This window comes from Rhamphochromis sp. 'chilingali' (genome assembly GCF_963969265.1).
Source record: "Rhamphochromis sp. 'chilingali' genome assembly, chromosome: 9".
NCBI lineage: Eukaryota > Metazoa > Chordata > Actinopteri > Cichliformes > Cichlidae > Rhamphochromis > Rhamphochromis sp. 'chilingali'.
The window spans coordinates 37,856,732-37,874,854 of NC_137936.1; the positions used below are offsets into that span (position 1 = coordinate 37,856,732).

Here is an 18,123-nt window from a genome sequence, read left to right on the forward strand (position 1 = left end):
TTAATCAGTCAAACTTAAGTCGGACACAACAGTTTAAACCCGACGAGAGGATCGTACCCAGATTCTGCCACATGCTGAAAAGCTCGTAGGTCATCATCACTCTCATGTCACCGTATCTGCAAACAGATCAGATCTTCAGTCACTTTACTTATTGGATCAAACAGTCTCTGTATTACTGACTCTGACTCAGTAACAGCTGTTATATTTGTTTGAAGTGGTAAATCTAATTTTATCGTTTAAATTAGTTTTCCGATGACTCAAGCTGTTCACTTTCTGACCACACTGAAACAATTTAACAGCAAAAATACACATTTAAAAAGAAACAGAGTAAAATTTTAATCTCGACTCCCTCATTTCTTAATATGCATCAGCCTAGTTTTGCTCTAATTCTGACAACTCTTGGAAAGTGAAAATGAAAAGTGGAGGAACTTCCAGAGCCCGAGGAGACGCTGCGGTTCCTGGAAATATTTTGTGGAAAGAGCTAATGGAGAAGGGAAATAAGCTCTTCCTGGATTAAATGTTTTTCTGCAGGACTGATAAAGTAAGTTGGCATGTTTGGATGCTTCAAAGAAGAAAACTGGCTCTCTGACGTCTGTATGAATGTGTGTGTTGCCACGTACAGAATAGAAAAGATGTTTGGAGGACAGTGCAAAATCTCCAACAGAGGAAAATCTCATCGTAGCACATCGTTCAGATTGTTGTCAGACTTCAGGCACTGTGGATTATGGTATTACCATCCTGGACTGCTAACATCAGGAAAGGTTTCACCATAAGATAAAAGTGATGAAAAGAACGATTTATAATCACCTTCCCTTTAAAGTCGCCTAGAACACCTGACTGTAAGCCACACTGTGGACCTAATAGAAGAACATCCACGGTGTGGTGCATTTTAATGACAATGACATCAGTGAAACAAACAGCACCGTGGGGCAGCTGTTGTTGTGATTGTGTGCTATATAAATAAAATTGAACTGAATTGAAATTAGAGGTCCTCGCTGGTTTGGTCATGATAACAAACAAGCGTCTGCTGCCACAGCTCAGCTTCATCTGATGTTTCACTTCGATCGTCCACAAAAACCCAGCAAATAACCAACTTAGTCTCCTTCAAGCCTGCATGTGCAGCGCTTACCTTTGCAGCGTAGTGTCTGTCCATGCAGCCACCCACTGATGACAGTGATCTAACCCTCACATACTCATCAATGTGAAACACGGCGATGTGGACCCAAACCAACACAGCAGGCACTACTGTTTTTTCCTTTAATCTGTCAATCTTTAATTAATGGGAACATAGCAGGAAGTGTCAAGTTTACAGTTATTACAGTGAATTTAAAAAAGGAAAACTGGGTATTTATATTTATTTTGGTTCACTGACATAAACACAAAAACTGAATGAATGAACTGAAAGAATTTTGTTTTCTTACAAAAGCAAAAGAACATAAAAAAAACAAGAAAATATCTTTTACCCTTCAGTCAAAGGTCAGATTTGTCATTACATCCTGTCTGATGGAGCAGCTGTTACTGTTTTATTTTTTTTCTTATCTGTGTTTTTCTTCTCTTTGTGTGTGTGTGTGTGTGTGTGTGTGTGTGTGTGTGTGTGTGTGTGTGTGTGTGTGTGTGTGTGTGTGTGTCCTTACTTGTCTAAGACCTTCTTCCTCTTAGCAGGACTCAAATTTTCCAACTGTAAACTGGGCTGGTTGATGTAGAGCACCGCCAGGCTGAAGTAGGAATTCCACACCTGCGCGCGCACACACACACACACACACACACACACACACACACACACACACACACACACACACACACACACACACACACACACAGCTAACAACACGTTTTCTTTCTTTGCAAACGGCCCTTTGGTCGCAGCTTGCACAGTGATGCAGCCCTCACTCTCACTCTTTGCACTCGTCAGTTTTCACATAATGAAGTTATGAAGTTGACATTTTACAAAACTTCAGCCTCACGTCTGTTTCAGTAAATCAGCGGCTTCAGTTCAGTCTAACAGTGTTTCAGCTTTGTTTCATGAAACCACAAAATAGTGACGATATAAAAGAAATAATCTGAATAATATTCATGATTTAGAAAAACAACATTAGTGTTAGTAGTGAGGAGACTCAGAGAGGGGAGGACGGCAGCTTTGTCAGACGCTTGGTTGGGTTTTGTTACACGTGGTCGTTTCCACTGTTATCAGTCACTGTGGTTTGTGCGCACCTGACAGGGTGACGTTAAGTTCAAACTCAAAATTAAAATTTTATTTGTCACACACATAATCATACACAGTACGACATGTTGTGCCCGAGCATTAAACTAAACTACAGAAACTGACAAGATTTATAAAATTTACAGTAAAAAATTTGCAGTTAAATAAAAAAGGGTCTAACAGATGTAAACAATAAATTAAGAATTTAACTAGGAAATAAAGACTAAACTGAGAGTTAAAGGTAAATGATAAAGTAGGAGTTACCTTAAAGTCAAAGTCGGCTTCTGTGAAGTTCTTGTGCAGAGCAGGAGAGAGGTACTGCACTGTGGTCAGGATGATGCTGCACAAACACACACATGCATTGCTTTGATATTTACTCCAATGATCCAGCAGCGATCGGACTCAGTCAACACTCGTGTATTTCCAGCCTGTCGGGTAAGTTGGTGTCTTACTTGCTGGTGAGGAGTCTCATGAGGTTCCAGTCTCGGGGGAAAATGCTGAGCTTCATCAGATTTCTAAACACACACATGATCTTCAGCAGAAACTCCTGAGCAGAGGGAAAGAGACGAGAGCGTGGATTAAAGATGAAACCTCTCCCTGTTGTCATGTTTCACAGTGAGTCAGGACTTCCGTACCTTCAGCTCATCTTTGCTCTGAAAGTTTTCCATCAGGTGCTGGAAGTGGATATCTGTCATCTGACGGAGAAGCGACAGGAGGCAGGACACGTACTCTCCCTGCCAACAGGAAGCAGGGCACAGTCATGTAAGTGCATGGAAACACAAAGGAGTCAACAGTGAGGTGATGCACCAGGATGAGTCGGGCTCTTTCCCAAACTGACCCCTCTTTATCAGCCTCTCTGCTGGAACCACTTTATGTGTCAGTAACTTTTTCCAGCCTTCATGTAAAGATAAATCTGCAGCGCCACACGCAAGACACGAGGAAATACGAGTTCACTCCACTTTTTTCTAAAGGGCGCTAAATAATTCTCACTCACGCAAACTTCATCAAACCTCTGTGTTGATCTACTGCATTAAAATGCTGAAGTTCAGAGGATGGATTCGTGTTTGAATCTAGTTTTTATCACCACCTAAAGAAAGATTGTAGTCTGTATTAAAATATGTGAAGTGAGACCCTGCAGGAAACCCGGCGCCTCCATCTGAGAGGAGGAACGACGAAGGAGAACGAAGCAGCTGATCCAAAATAAAAACTCACAAAATCTTTCTGTGTGGCGTCGACACCAATAAGGCATAAAATGAACTGCATTACACCAAAGCATGACATAAACGATAAAGTTGCAAGAACGTTTTTAACATGATGAATTATAATTTCTATAAAAGTTTTAAATACCTATCTACTAAACTTTAACTATCAATTTATCGTTTATAATGACATAAATAGAATATTAACAAAAACAGTTTGTAAACACTTCTTTGGACTCTTTTGTTCTTATTTTTATTCATTGCTTTATTTATTCTTGCTTCCTGGTTAAACAGGAGGGCAGCAGATGAGCAGACTGAGACTGAGCCAAAGATGAAATGAATGTAAATGAAGGTGAACAGTCAACAAAAATGCATCAAATTTACAAAATACAAATGAACCCAGACGACTCAGATTCACACATCTGTGATTTAACTAAGATATCGTTCTGCACAGTAATACAAATAAAGATGGAAGGTCTTTAACGCATGCACAAAGAGACGTAACAGCAGGATGGGTCAGTGATGATGATGGTGGAGTAGGAGAGGGCAATATTGACAAAACCAACAGTTTTCATTTTTATTTTAACACTTTTTGCTTCTCTCAGATCTCCCGTCTCTTATTTTGTTGCCATCATGTAACTGTACGACAGTATAAAGGGACAACAAAGCTATAACATGAATATAATATTGCCCTGCCCTACAGCAGACAGACAGTCAGACGGATGCAGGGTGGATGAGGGGCCGGGAGGTGACGTAGTAGTAGTCGTATTGTTAGTTACTAACAGCGATCTCAGCGGTGCACTGCGGACAGCGTTGACCCCTTACCGCCTCCTGCGATTGGCTCTTGCTCATGATTGACAGCAGGGTTTGCAGGAGGACGTCCAACAGGGACTCCACCATCATCTCCACCTCCTCCTGCACCGACGTGTCCTGGAAGAAGAGACGAAGGAAAGGACACATAAAGAAAAGGAAACCAGAGCAGAGAAATAAGGACAGCTGCTCTCTGTGCGTTTCGTGTACTTTTATATGGGTTAGTGTCCAATAATGAATTTTGAAGGTTTTTGGTGCTTTGCTGCAGCTGTGTCTCACACATTCCTGCTCCTGAGAGGACAAACCTGACTGAAGGCTCACTGCAACACTAAACATTCACAGTACGTAATGGAAATAAACACTGGTTTCTCACTGGTGCTCACGAATTTCAGTTTCAGTTCAGATCAGATGAAAGTGTCCAAATACTTCAGAGACTTCAGCACCAAAAGCAACGCCTCAGAAGAGAAGAGCGTCATCACTGAACATCACTCGTTTCATGAGCCGTTAATATGTTTTAACCTGACAGCGGTTTGTTTGGCCTGCAGGGGAACTTTGAACGTTTCACTACTTTGATAACAAAGTTCCTGTTAGAGTTGGCAGTTTTTGTCCTCCTGTGAAACTTTTTATCATGTAAACATTTAATAAATGAAGTGCTGGTTTTATTCCAACTTACTTGGTTACGTCTCCATTACTGCATTTGTTCTGCATTTTCTTTCTGATGATCATTTATTAATTATACTTCAGCCACAGATGATAATTAGGAGTTAAAGTAAATCATCGTCGCAGCACAGGGACACGGCAGCGTGAGCAAGAAAACAAAGGAAGGGGTCATGGACTTCTGCAAAACAAGAACTGACCCCCCTCCCCTCTCCATAGATGGTGACTATGTGGAGAGGGTGTCCTCCTTTAAGCTCCTCGGCACCCACATACCTGAGGACCTATCCTGGTCCACAAACACATCAGCCCTAGTAAAGAAAGCCCAGCAGCGCCTCCATTTCTTGAGGGTTCTGAGATGGAACAGGCTGCAGACTGACCTCCTAGTGTCCTTCTGCCGTGCCACTATCGAGAGCGTGCTGGTGCACGCCATCCCTGTGTGGTACGCTGGTTGCACAACAGCTGACAGGAAAAGACTACAGAGGGTCATCAGATCTGCAGAGAAGGTGATCAGCTGTCCACTCTCCTCCCTGGACTTGCCAGCTCAAGATGTCTCTCCAGAGCCAGGGCAGTTATAAAGGACCACCTCCACCCTAACCACCACCCTTCAACATCCTGCCCTCTGGAAAAAGGTTCAGATCCATCAGGTGCAAAACAAACAGACTAAAGATCAGCTTCTTCCTGTGAGCTGTCAGAACTCTTAATGCAAACTAAGAGTGTGCACAGACGTCTCCAACACATCCACCCTGACGCTGCTGTTGATCAACTATGTGCAATATCTCAGTCTTTCCATGTTCTGTGCAACATTTCTTTGGCGCATGTGTAATATTTAGGTCTCAGTGAAATTATCATCTCCACCCTAAATGATCATAGCCCCTCCACCCTTATTTATGTATTATATTATATAACTGCCCTTGTATACAGCCCCACAATGTTTCTGTTTCAGTGTTTCTATGCATACAGCATGTATGTAGTTCACTCACATGTATATTGCTTTTTCTTCTTTACTTTTGCACATTTGTGCTCCAGCTACCCAACTTCGCTGTGCAAGAAACTGCACAATGACAATAAAACTCTAAGTATTGAAGTTCTGTTTGTTCAGTTCACATGAAACAGCAAGTCTGAAGTATTTACGGTGGGCTTCCTGTTCATGTTCTAACCACAGCAGCGCCACATCAACAAAGACCACCATCACACAACTGCAGCCACAGTCTGAACATCATGTTTGTCTCTGTATGATTTCTCCTTCAAATCCTTCCTTAGCCTCATGATGTTTCTTATTCAGGTCAATGAAAAGTCATTATGAAAACACACAGAAGGTGCTTATTGATTTGTTGAATATGCAGCTGTAACCATGGATTTACTTTTCTTGCAAAGGCACGGACATTTGGTGGAGCAGAGGCTCATGGGAAAGCAAAGGACCCATCTGGTTCACCTTCTACAAAACCAGGACTGGCATCAGCTGGGAATGACTTCTTTCTTCTAGCTTCTGGGGTGAGTGCCCTTTCAAACCCCACAATGACACTCAGATTTAAATGCAGCGGTGTTTCGAGCGTGTGTGTGTGTGTGTGTGTGTGTGTGTGTGTGTGTGCGTGTTACCAGCGAGCTGGTCTTGATGATAGAGAATATAGAGCTGAGTATTCCAGAGCAGATGAGAAGCTCTTTCTGTTGCCTCAAGTGCAGGTGGATGTGATGGAGGACCACAGGAAGTAGGATCCTCCGAGACTCTGAGGGAACACAAAACAGACACACAAGTTTACTTCAGTTCAGGTTTATTTGAGAAGGACCACGCACACGTTACATTATGGCGGTTAGGGTGTCTGTGGATCGTAACCCAACAACATCGCTGCTGTTCACTGGAACGGCAGCTCAGCGATGCTGCTCAGAGGGAGTCGGCCTCCTGCTCCTCTGGTCTGGTTCATGTCCTGAAACAAATCCATCTGAAAACTGTGCAGCTCTTCAAGCTTTTGTAGCTACAGGTTAAAGGTTACTGTCAAGTTAGTGCCATGAAACAGATTTTAGAAACATTTAATGTCAGTGGGGAGAAAAAAACAGGGAGGCAATGACGGGTTAACTACACACAAACACCAGAGACAACGCCGACATAACAAAGTCACTTATTATCTGCATTTGAGCGGCTTCGTGGCCGATTACACAGCAGAAATGTTGTTTAGCAACGTTAGCAGACGTGCCGTGCGGAGGTCCTCCCCCAGGAGGGTTCGAACAAAGTTTCACCAGAAAGAATTTTGATGTGTCAGTTTGAGACTATTCAGCATCAGCTGGTGGTACTGAAACTGTCAGGCATTAATTTTGTCTCACCTTCACATTAACACATTCAGTTCTGAGTCATATAGACTCTTTTGCATTTGTGTGGGTTCACGATTTAGAGCGAAACCCAAAATTGAAAATGTCAGGTTGTAACTGGGGACATAACCTCTTTAGATTAGCGTTCCCTGTTCAGAGATGGTGGCAGCACGTCGCACAGAGCTGTGGTGACAGTAAGGAATCTCCACTATGTAAATGAGCCTTATTGAAAACGAGGAAAGGTAACGTTACTTTACACTGAGACAAATACACGTGTCTGAACCATACAGCAGTTTCACAACATGTTGGTTATGTAGACGGGTGATTTTAATTTGGCCACAGGTGGATGTGAGAGTTTGTTGTCACTCTGTGTCAGCCCTGTGACCCTCTGTGACGGCTGGGACCCCAAACTATCAGCTGTTAAGAGAATGAACTGATGGACCTCTAGTTGATGATGTATTTGGGTTGCTGCATGTTTGACTCGCTTTTGTTTGTTTTTAAAGTCATTCACAACCTTTATTTTGATTTTAATAGTCCTGTGGCAAAAATCACAGCGCATTACATTAACGCATGAATGAATCCAAACATTTACCTGGGAAAGAGAAGAGCCGGCTGTCCACGGTCCGAGCTATGGACTGCAGCTTGACCACATCCATGGACTGTCCTATGTGCACCGTGGACGGCATGCTGCCCAGGGTGCCGCGCACAAACTCGGCCACCTCTTGCACCGTAAACATCTGCAGCAGCTCATCAAAGATGGCTGGGAACGAGTTCAAAAGTGCAGCCTGAGAATGAAATTAGGGACAGAAGAGGTGTTAATGACAAGAGGGGAGAGGTTCATTTAGGGAGGAGGGCAGCAGGGGGAGTTAGTAAAAAAAAAAGGTTCGAGTGAACGAGAGAGAGAAGGAGTCGGTTATAAGGAACAATCCTGGTTTCAGTGACTGGAGTGTCCACAGGAGAGAGGTGCCAACCCACACGAGGAGTCATAAATCCACACAGGTCAGCAGGTAGACATCTGTTCAGATCCAGCTATTACAGTTTTTACAAAACAGCTCGTACGAAGAGGCACACAGAAGTTATTCCACAGCAGAAAACAAACCAGAGCTGGAAGTGAAAGGTTTGAAAAAAGGAAGACAAAGCACACACACTAGCAAGTCAGGGGTATCAATCATTAATAACATGGTTCAAACAGAGTGAACGGACACAAAGACGGATTTTAGCACAAAGAAGCTGCAGCAGACGTGGCGTTTTGGACAAACAGGTTCATTCTGGTGTGAACTGGACTCAAAGCGGCACAAAACTGAAAGCTGCTGAACTCTGGATGAAAACTTCTTCTCCACTCTTTGTATTTTTACTAACAATATTTCACCTCTTCTAAAAATAAAGCTAATCTAAGCCTATGAGGTCCTGGGCAAATACTTCAGTTTTAGTTCCACTTTTTAATGTTTTCTTTAAGAGTTCTTCTGGTGAAAATTGTGGCTTTTGGAAAATGTTTAGAGGCCTCATTGAAAAATAGGAAGAAGTACATGAGATTAATTTATTTCAACGAGTTTGTTCTTATTGCGTGAATCAAGGCTGAAAAAGTCCAAATCCTGCAGTACCTGTAAAGGCCACGTGAGCCTGGATCTAAGGACAGCAGAGACGCGTTTACAGCCAAGAAATATTTTTGTCTCTACAGCGAGTGAAGTGAAGAGTTATCAGGATGGATGTCATTAACAAACATGCTCTCAGTCAGAGGACGTGTGTGACCAGCGAGTGCAAGAGGACATCGTGTACTTGTGTGTTATATCAGCCGGGACGTGTGTGCAGAGGACCACAGGTGTGTGTGTGGTTAGAGCTCTCTGAGGTGAAATGGGACTCTGGGCTTCACGGGGTTAAAGGGGTGCTGTGGGTTTCTTCCAGACGTTTACTTACTGACAGCGGAGTCGGCCGCAGAGCGTTGGCGCTCACGGCCTGAGTGCAGTTGGCCTGTCCGCTGCCAGGAACCTGTCCTGGGACAGTGGACTGCAGTTGGCCCGGGGCAGGAGCTAGTGCTAAGGGAGCGGGAAGCCCGGCGCCGGGACCTGGGACTTGATTTGGGCCCGGACAAGGCTGGGGGCCCTGTGGTATTTGGGTGTGGAGGAGACCCAGGAGGAATAATAGGGACCCAATTGAAGGAGCAAAGATTTAGGGGAAATTGAAAGAGAAGATGAGGAAAGGAAACAAGGAAAGATGCGAGGTACAAGTGGAAAAAGGAACAGAAGTGAAATAAAAGTCAGATTAAGGCAACTACAAGAAGATGGGAAGCAGCTAAACTAAAGTGCATTTTACTGTTAGCTGTCTACTGTAAACTATGACGACACAACAGTTTCAACATCAAAATCACAACAATAAACGATTTTTGTCTGCTTCATAAACAAGGAAGAAAAATGTTTTTGTTGCAGCAGGTTTCCTCACCTGAGTGAAGATGAGCGTCTCGGAGTTGCGGCTGTCCAGGCTGAGGACGAAGCGGATCGACTGAAAGAGTTCTTGGACGCTGGTGCGAAACTGCTCCTCCTCCATGCCACACGTGGCCCGAGAGTAAAGGATCCGAGACTGGATGATGAACTTGAACAGATACTCCAAAGCCTGAGAGGACGTGCAAACAAAGAAAAGAGAAGCATGAAATATTCACTCGGGGTTTTTTTTGTTCTAGGAGAAACACAAACCTCAAATGTTTTAGGAGTACAGTGTTCCCTCGTTTATCACGGATGTTGATAACCTGCGAAAGGTGAAATCTGCGAAGTAGCGAACGTTTTGTTTTTTTACAACTATCATAGATGTTTTAAGGCTGTGAAACCGCCTCACTACACACTTTATACACTTTTCTCAGACAGGCATGAACATTTTCACACATTTCTCTCGTTTAAACTCTTAAAGTTCAAACCTTCGTAGAAGAATACGTCCAGTATTATATATATATATATGTAATTTAAACTGTTTCCTCTCTGTTTTATATTTGTAGCACTTTGGTCAACATTGTTGGATGTAAAGTGCGTTATAAATAAAGATGCTATGCTAAAGAAACCAAAGATAAAACCCTGTTTTCAGGTCCAGAACACGGGAACAGAGCAGCTGCCAGAGAATTCAACATTTATCGATCAATGGTACGGACGTAAAGGAAGCAAGAAGAATGAGTTGGGTGAAGTTTGACTTATCTGACTACTTTGTTTCACTTAATGCTCCTTAGAATCCTTTGACGTCGACACTGTTGTGTTTGTTGTCTTGCAAAGATTTATGTAAATTGACAAGCTGAACGCATTCTGTGCAGTACAGGAGACACGGCACGAGATTGATTGAAAATGGTCTACAGCCAATCAGGACGCAGAACGCAATGCGCTGCAAAAACAAAAAACAACGTGAAAATTGCACTAAAAAAATCGGCGAAACATCGAGGCTACGAAAAGTGAACCGCGATGTAGCGAGGGAGCCGTGTACACTTTTTTTAAAGGATGGGTAATTTAAGTTAAATGAAATATTCCCACTTTAAGCTTTAGTTTCTCTTAGTTCGAGCATCAGATTACTTATTTTAAATGAACAGGAGGGTTTCCTCAGAGTTCAGAACAGAGACTAAAACACAAACTTTGACTCACAATCATGTAGCTTGTCCAGGTTTTAATAACATGAACGCCAACGATGCTTTTAGTGACAAATATGACCAAACTGACAAAGACTTAAAAAGACTTCCTGTAAATTTTATTTAACGACATTATTTTCAGTTAGCTTGTTTTTCTAGTTTCCTTTTTTTTATTGCTTCACAACCAGTTTTAGTTTTTAGTTTAGTTCAGTGTATTAATCTCGTTTTTATACTTCCACATTGTGCCATTCTGTGCAAATGCACAGAAGACATAAAACTGTCTGTAAACTCATCACTCTGTCACATGGTTGTGGGGGAACTTCGGCCGCTCATTTAGCTCGTGCTCTTGTTCTTGTGGGTTTGCGAGACTCATTGATGCACAGCTCCACCTCTGTCTGAGCTGTTTGTGCTGATATCCTGTGTTGGTTTTACCCAAACATGGTGCAGTGCAATACGAACACTTTAGTTCACAAATCTTTGTGGTTTGTTCAGATGCAAATCAGAGAAGAGATTTTCTCCTGGCAAACCTTCTGACTGTGCTGTCGTGAACTTTAAAATTTAACATGCTAACCGAGGCTTTCGAGTCTGAGACGGAGCTTTTTGGTGTTTTGCAAACCCTCTGAGGATTGCACGGGTTGAACATGATGATAGTCAAACATGCACATTTGCAGCTGGCAGTAAGGTTGCACGTAAGTTTTTTACAGGACTGCGTGTCCACATTAACCAATGACTGTGTGTCAAAAGCATGTCTGAGTTACAAACTGTGAAATCCCCACTGAGGCTGGTTTGGTGAAACGCGTGGTTATCAGGATGTGAGATCAAATTCTGAAGTCTGAAGACTGCTTACTCAAAATGTTTGCTGGCTTTAAGTCTAGTTTTGTTTTCTTTTTTTCCTTTTCTTTTTGCAAAACCTACCAGCTACAGATAATTAAAAGTGTTCTTTTCATCTGGAGCTTACGCCTTTATCACATCTGCAGGAGACAAGATCCTATTTGTATCTGGACAGAGATCCCAGGATGCACCAGGACAGAAACATCTGCAGCATCTGGGCTGCTCCTTGTTTACAGCAATGGTTAAGAAAGTTAGTGGAAGAATAAAGCAGACAGAAACAGGCTAAAACTCCTTGGACGCAGTTTATAAAAGATAAATCTGGAGACTGCAGCATGTGTCAAAGCTGTCCTCAATAATTCACGCCGTCCACTTTTTACATGACAGTGTGACCCATTTGGGATGGATGCTTGAGTCGGATAAATATTTTAACGTGCTGAGCAGCGTTTGTCTACTAAATGTGGTACGTTCTGCACATCTGTGTGGGATGGTGCATCTATTCCCAGCTCTGCTACGTCACTGATGTAGTTCTGAATGCATGCAGTCATATTTTACCTGAGAAGAACGTCCAGTGGGAGGAATTAAAAAGTTGAAAAGGTGTTTTTTTGTTTAAAAAGCCTTTATGGTGAAGACTGTTATATAAAACTCAGTGAAGAGATGAAAAATGCCAACAGCCCTTCATGTGTTTGATTATTCGGAGTTCAGTGTTCAGGTCAGTGCTCCACCCAGGTGGCACTGAGCTCTTACCCTCATGGCTTCCTGTATGTGGTCCTGCCTCACCACCTCAGCAGAGCGATCCATGTACCACTTCAGACAGCGGATCAGCTCCCTGAAACACATTTAAAAAGCCACACAGGGTTGATTCTCTGCACTGGAAGGAGTGCAAACGTAGCATTACTTTAATAAAGGACCCGTTCAGCCCAGGATGGCTCTGTAAATAAATGCTTAGATTTTCCTTTTGTTGTGATAGTCGCAGCACTCTGCAGGACCAAACATGTACGGAAATACATCACAAAGACCTGAAAAACTAAAATTTGTGTAGTTATAACTATATGTGTCTTTTTTTATTTTCTGCCAGTCGACCCGAGATCGAGATCTTTGTTTCATCCTCTATAAAATATTTAGTCAGTGCAAAACTAATTTTCAGACTCTTACTAAAAGCAAAACTTCTCATGTAATATATCTGGATGAGGTCAAAGTTAAATGAGCATGAAAAGCATGCAATCCTACGCCAGTTTTCCATACTGTATTTATCTCTGATGCCCTTGAGCCACCGTGATGAAATAAATCCAGGAGAAGTCAAACTGCAATAAAGGCAAACGACGTGTACACGAATATACAATCACACTTTAATCAATCAGGCTGTTAGTTAGAGAGCAACACTCACTTGTAAGCTAACGCTCCAGCAAAGTGCTTCTGGATGTAAGTGTCCATCACCGGCCTGAAGTGGTAGTATTTACTGTCCCTGAGCAGGTTTATAATGAACACCTGTGAGACAGACAGAGACTGTGATCAGTGAGTGTGATGCTTGAGTGACGCTTAAATGCACAGAAAATGAATCATAATTTACAGTCGCAGTGAAAAAAGTACGGCCTCTTTCAAAGCGAAGGGTTTAGCTATAAAGAGATTTAAAAAGGAAATGGTGCTACTAGCCCTCATGTTTGGAGCAGTTAAATAGAAGCTCAGAGGAACCTGAACACATAGCATTTTATACCATGTCATTACTTATGAAACACAAACTGAGCCACAGTGCAGAGGCAGTGTGTGAAAGTCTATCACACGATGCAGCAATGACTTCATCTCTCTCATCGTCATCGACAGTCTGCTGCTGTGCTTGGGATCATTGTCCTGCTGAAGCTTCTGACTGGACAGAGCTTTTCATACGTTGTTGTTCAGCTCGTATTTACAGATGTGCAGGCACCAGGTTATTGTTTATATTTTAGTGCTTTCTTTGTGATCATGTGATCATGACCCCACAGTATTTTATTTTCCTGTTACAGCGTAACCTTCTTTCATCACCCACCCACATTTTCCAAATTTAACTGTAACTCTTATTCCTGTTGCACAGTCATACTGAAATTAGAGTAAAAAAAATGACAGAATAAAAAATCTTTCAGCTTTCAGGGTTTAGGGTGTCAGAGCTCCTGTTTCCAGTAACTCAGAGGATGACATCAGTGGGACTGAAACTGACAGTTAGCCTCATCTGTATTAGATTGTTTCTTCTGCAAGTCTCTAAATCCTCATTATTAAATTTAATGAAACTCATTATTTGTTACTTTTGTTTGTTTACTTTATTTTCTCCTTCTTCGTGCACTGCCCACGCCACACTCACCAATGACTGAAAAACCAGCGGCCCATATTTGTCTGTGTTGTCATCCAAGATGGAGAACAAGGTGTCCAGAATGTCCTGAAGAAACTGAGACACACACACACACACACACACACACACACACACACACACACACACACACACACACACACACACACACACACACACACACACACGCACACACACACACACAATGACATGTCTTCAGTTTAGTAAACAGCTGCTGAAAGTCCTGCTGAGGAAAATGGCTTACATAATGGCGGAAAGAAATTTTCCGTTATTAGTTATTTATGAACACCACATGACAATTTTTAAAGAATCAAACCTTTTCATGGTATCCTCCCAGTTGCTGGTTGTCTACAAGCTAATGTTAATGGGACCACAGGAGTATTACAACACCTGTAGAGCTCTTTTAACACATGCTTTAAAAAATCACCTCAAACCACCTCAGAGATCACCAACAAACACGTCCTGCCCAGCAACATGGCAAATGTCTTACACAGCAAATCTGGCACAGCTACAGAATATTATGATGATCCACGATACAAGTGTTTACACATATTAAACAGAACAATCTCCCCACCTGTTCGACTTCAAACCTCACCTTGACGATCTCTTCTCCGCTGACATGCCGAAGCCGTCCAAGGATGTCCATGACCCGGTCGGGATGGGCCTTCCACTTCAGCAGGGCCAAGAGGTCCACTGGAAGACAACAGGAATGTCAAACACCAGGAAAACAACGGAAAAAGGCTCATATTCAGACTTCAGCCTGTGAGCAGCAAAACAGCCGTTTAATATGTACAACGGAGTAAAAACTGTCATAAATGAGGAAGCCACTGTTAGCGCAGCACAACGGCTGAAAGCAGGTGTCTGTATGCCAGAACCATAACAGATGGTGACAGTTTTTCCTCACTTTAATGCTGTCACCTCAAGCTGCTTTATGTCAGGTTACGACTACAATATCAGAAAGAAACGCCAACAATCATACGAGCCCGTATATGCAAACACTTGGTGACAGTGGAATTAAAAACACCTTTTTCGGTGTAACAGTCTGAAATTCTCACGTGTAATCGTGCATATTTAAGCACATTATCCACGAGCGGCTCAAACGCCGGCTGCAGATCAGCTGCGTACCGTTCTGGGTGAGCTTGGTGGAGGAGAGCTGTGTGGAAATCCAGAAGGTCTCTTTCATGCTGCGCTGGAAAATGAGGCTGGAGGGGATGTTGGGACAGCTGTTGAAGTCCTCCTTACAGCAGGGCAGCCCCAGGTAGAGGGCGTGGTTACTGAAGGTCGTGTTTTCATCACACTGAGGACACGAGACACCGAGAAGGAGGAAAGGAAGGAAGGAAAGCGCTTACAATAGATCTGTGCACCTCATTGACAAAGTGTAGCTGCAAAACTGAGTCAAAAGCTGCAAACATGAAGCTTGTGTGTGAACACTGTACAGCAGGAGTGTCCAACTCCAGGCCTCGAGGGCCGGCAGGCTTTAGATGTGTCCTTGATCCAGCACAGCTGATTTAAATGGTTAAATTACCTCTTCAACATGTCTTGAAGTTCTCCAGAGGCCTTTTAATGAACTAATCGTCTGATTCAGGTGTGTTGACCCAGGGTGAGATCTAAAACCTGCAGGACACGGCCCTGAGGCCTGGAGTTGGACCTGCTGTACAGTTTTGGTGAGCAACAGTAAAGGTGTTGTGGATATCATGTACAAAGTGTACACAACATTTAAAGTGAACTTTATAGTTATACTGTGAGATTACTGAAGTACAGTTCACATATATACTAACTAAATATTGTCATTTCTGCTGCAATCATCAGCCAACAGAAAGACTCCTCTGCAGAATAAATGACGAACGTGTGATGAAGGCTGATGAGTAGCAGCCAGGAAACAGAAAAGCTCTAGTGTAGCTGACCTTGTAGACATACAGCTCGTGGCTCTCATCAGAGAGAGTAGTTCCATCCTCTCTCATTAGAGGCGTGAAGGCAAAACCAAACAGCTTTTTCTCTCCTTTGTCCTTTGCTGCAGAGAAAATGACGAAGAAGGAACATGTGAGAGGAGAAACGCACCGAGTGTTCGGTCAAAAAGCACCGAAGTTAAATGTCTCTCAGATTATTAGAGATGTATTCAGAAAACCAGTTCACTATTGTAGACAAAGTGATACAGCCTGCATATAAGAAGGTCAAAGAGTAACTTGGTTATGCTTTTAATGTTATATTTAGATATATTTTCTATAAATGTCACCACCTGCTTGAAGCAGCACCTAATCAGTCTGGGAGGATTATAGTGAGCAGCCAGCTGCTGCATCTGCATGCCAAGAAATGCAGATGCATCTGTCATCTTATTACACGGTTCTGGGTTTTATTTTTACAATAAGCCTCCTTCGCACCTCCACGAGTGCCTGTTCTTGGATCCTCATTTATTTTCTCCACACGGATCATCCCATTAGCCATGACAGCCCCAGTATTAACACAAGTAACACACTCACTGGAGCAGTGTCTGAACTCGAAGCGCAGGTGGGACCCTCTGAAACGGTCGATGGGAATCGGCAGTTTGATCACCTCGCTCCATCGCGGGCTGTTGTTATGGTAGAGCACAAAGGAGCGGTGCTCTGGCACGTTGGGCTCACCTGAACCCAGACTGATGCAGTCCTACGGAGCATGTGCAGAAGCAGACAAACAATGAGATCAGTGACACTGCAGTAACACTTGGAGAAACTGTGGACCAGAGCGGCCCCAACAGCCGTGACGCACCAACACCTGGGCCAGCTGTGCACACAACACATTTGAGTGATACTCAAAGGTCAACTGAAAGGGGTCCTTCAGGTAAGCGAAGTCAAGGAGTGGAAACGTATTTGAATGGGAACCTTTAAGAAAGGTGTGATAGGCTGGCTTGTTTTTGGTGGAAAAGTTGGAAGTTAAATGATAACATTTATGAAAAACACTGAAGCATGAACTTGTTTATTTCTACAGACTCATTCCAACGTGAACCTCAAACTGCAGAGCCTGTAAGTTTGAGCCAGTGTGGAGAAACATCGGACAAAGGTGCCACCAACGAGACAAACACAAACATCACTCAGAAGTCGGCTGGTTAGTGATGCGGTTACTCTGATCAACTGCATTCAAATTTAATTTATTTTTTTTTTAAATTTTGGCAGAACAGCAGTTTTCTCTGTTTTTGACTCAGGCTGTTCAGACTATTGATCATCTGCTAATCAATATCTGCTTTTCAATAAGCTCACCTCAGTTCCTGATCACACATCTCTGAAATCTCATCGTCAGCACAGAGAAATGCATTTACTGTCACTGAGAGTGGGTCCAACACTCCACTTGTGCCTTTGTTGGCTCAGCTGTTTCTGACACAACTCTTCTGTAGTGATCAGTTCAGTCAGATTCATCGTAACATGTAAGAAACGTGTCGCAGGCTATGAAGATTATATATCTAATTCAAATAGACGGCCTTTCAGCCTGCCTGCATACTTTAAAAAAGGCTTTAGTTTCACACTGTCAGGTCATATCAGTGCACTGAGCTCATCATATGTTCTTAAGTGACGATGAAGAACATCTAATGTTGAACCAGTTCTCTTTCATTTCTGCAGGGAAACTAAAACATCTGAAAACTCAAGAAAAGCCAGGAGCAGAACGTGCCAAGGAAATAGGATCCAACGGAGAGATAAAGTTAGACGTAGAGCTGGACAGCAGGGACTGATGGAGATGTGAACCACTGTCTTACATTCAGTCTGTGCAAAAGTCATGAGCCAGCACTCATATTTGATGTAAAATTAGTACAGGAATTATTTAGAACATAAATTCTATTTTTTTGGGAATCACCAGAAAAAATACCAAGCAGTGGTTAGCACTGTTGCCTCACAGCAGGAAGGTTCCTGGGTTTGAATCCATCATGTGGTCTACGCAGGTTCTTTTGTGCCCTTTCCTCACAGTATTTTAAATATTTGGGAGTTATAATACATAAGGATCTCACAGAACTATTAGAAAGAAATTATTCACCAATACAAAAGAAAATCGAGGAAGATATAGCGAGATGGAATTTAATCTAACCTAAGTTTATATTTGAGAATAGATTGGAATAAAATGAATATACTACCCAAATTATTATATTTATTTCAAACAGTGCCAATAGAAATAAGCCAGAAACAATTTAATCAATGGGACAAAATGTTGTCAGACACATATGACAAGGTAAAAG

General features: G+C 42.6%; 1 protein-coding gene across 8 annotated transcripts in view; it reads right to left on the reverse strand.

Moving 5' to 3' along the window:
- LOC308402549 (dedicator of cytokinesis protein 3-like) overlaps positions 1 to 18,123 on the reverse strand; it is a 252,665-nt gene that overhangs the window by 21,368 nt on the left and 213,174 nt on the right. For 4 of the 8 annotated variants that reach the window (XM_080891465.1, XM_080891466.1, XM_080891468.1 and 1 more), the window contains exons 16-32: positions 16,406 to 16,568; positions 15,833 to 15,939; positions 15,054 to 15,225; positions 14,524 to 14,621; positions 13,923 to 14,006; positions 12,978 to 13,078; positions 12,338 to 12,419; positions 9,604 to 9,774; positions 9,082 to 9,267; positions 7,760 to 7,952; positions 6,463 to 6,590; positions 4,183 to 4,329; positions 2,836 to 2,934; positions 2,653 to 2,747; positions 2,465 to 2,540; positions 1,635 to 1,735; positions 58 to 116 (exon numbers count right to left, since the gene is read on the reverse strand). In XM_080891465.1, coding sequence (XP_080747591.1) covers positions 58 to 116; positions 1,635 to 1,735; positions 2,465 to 2,540; positions 2,653 to 2,747; positions 2,836 to 2,934; positions 4,183 to 4,329; positions 6,463 to 6,590; positions 7,760 to 7,952; positions 9,082 to 9,267; positions 9,604 to 9,774; positions 12,338 to 12,419; positions 12,978 to 13,078; positions 13,923 to 14,006; positions 14,524 to 14,621; positions 15,054 to 15,225; positions 15,833 to 15,939; positions 16,406 to 16,568 — 2,062 coding nt within the window. The remainder of the gene's footprint in view (positions 1 to 57; positions 117 to 1,634; positions 1,736 to 2,464; positions 2,541 to 2,652; positions 2,748 to 2,835; positions 2,935 to 4,182; positions 4,330 to 6,462; positions 6,591 to 7,759; positions 7,953 to 9,081; positions 9,268 to 9,603; positions 9,775 to 12,337; positions 12,420 to 12,977; positions 13,079 to 13,922; positions 14,007 to 14,523; positions 14,622 to 15,053; positions 15,226 to 15,832; positions 15,940 to 16,405; positions 16,569 to 18,123) is intronic. The other 4 variants (XM_080891470.1, XM_080891472.1, XM_080891469.1 and 1 more) reach the window with 1 other exon arrangement.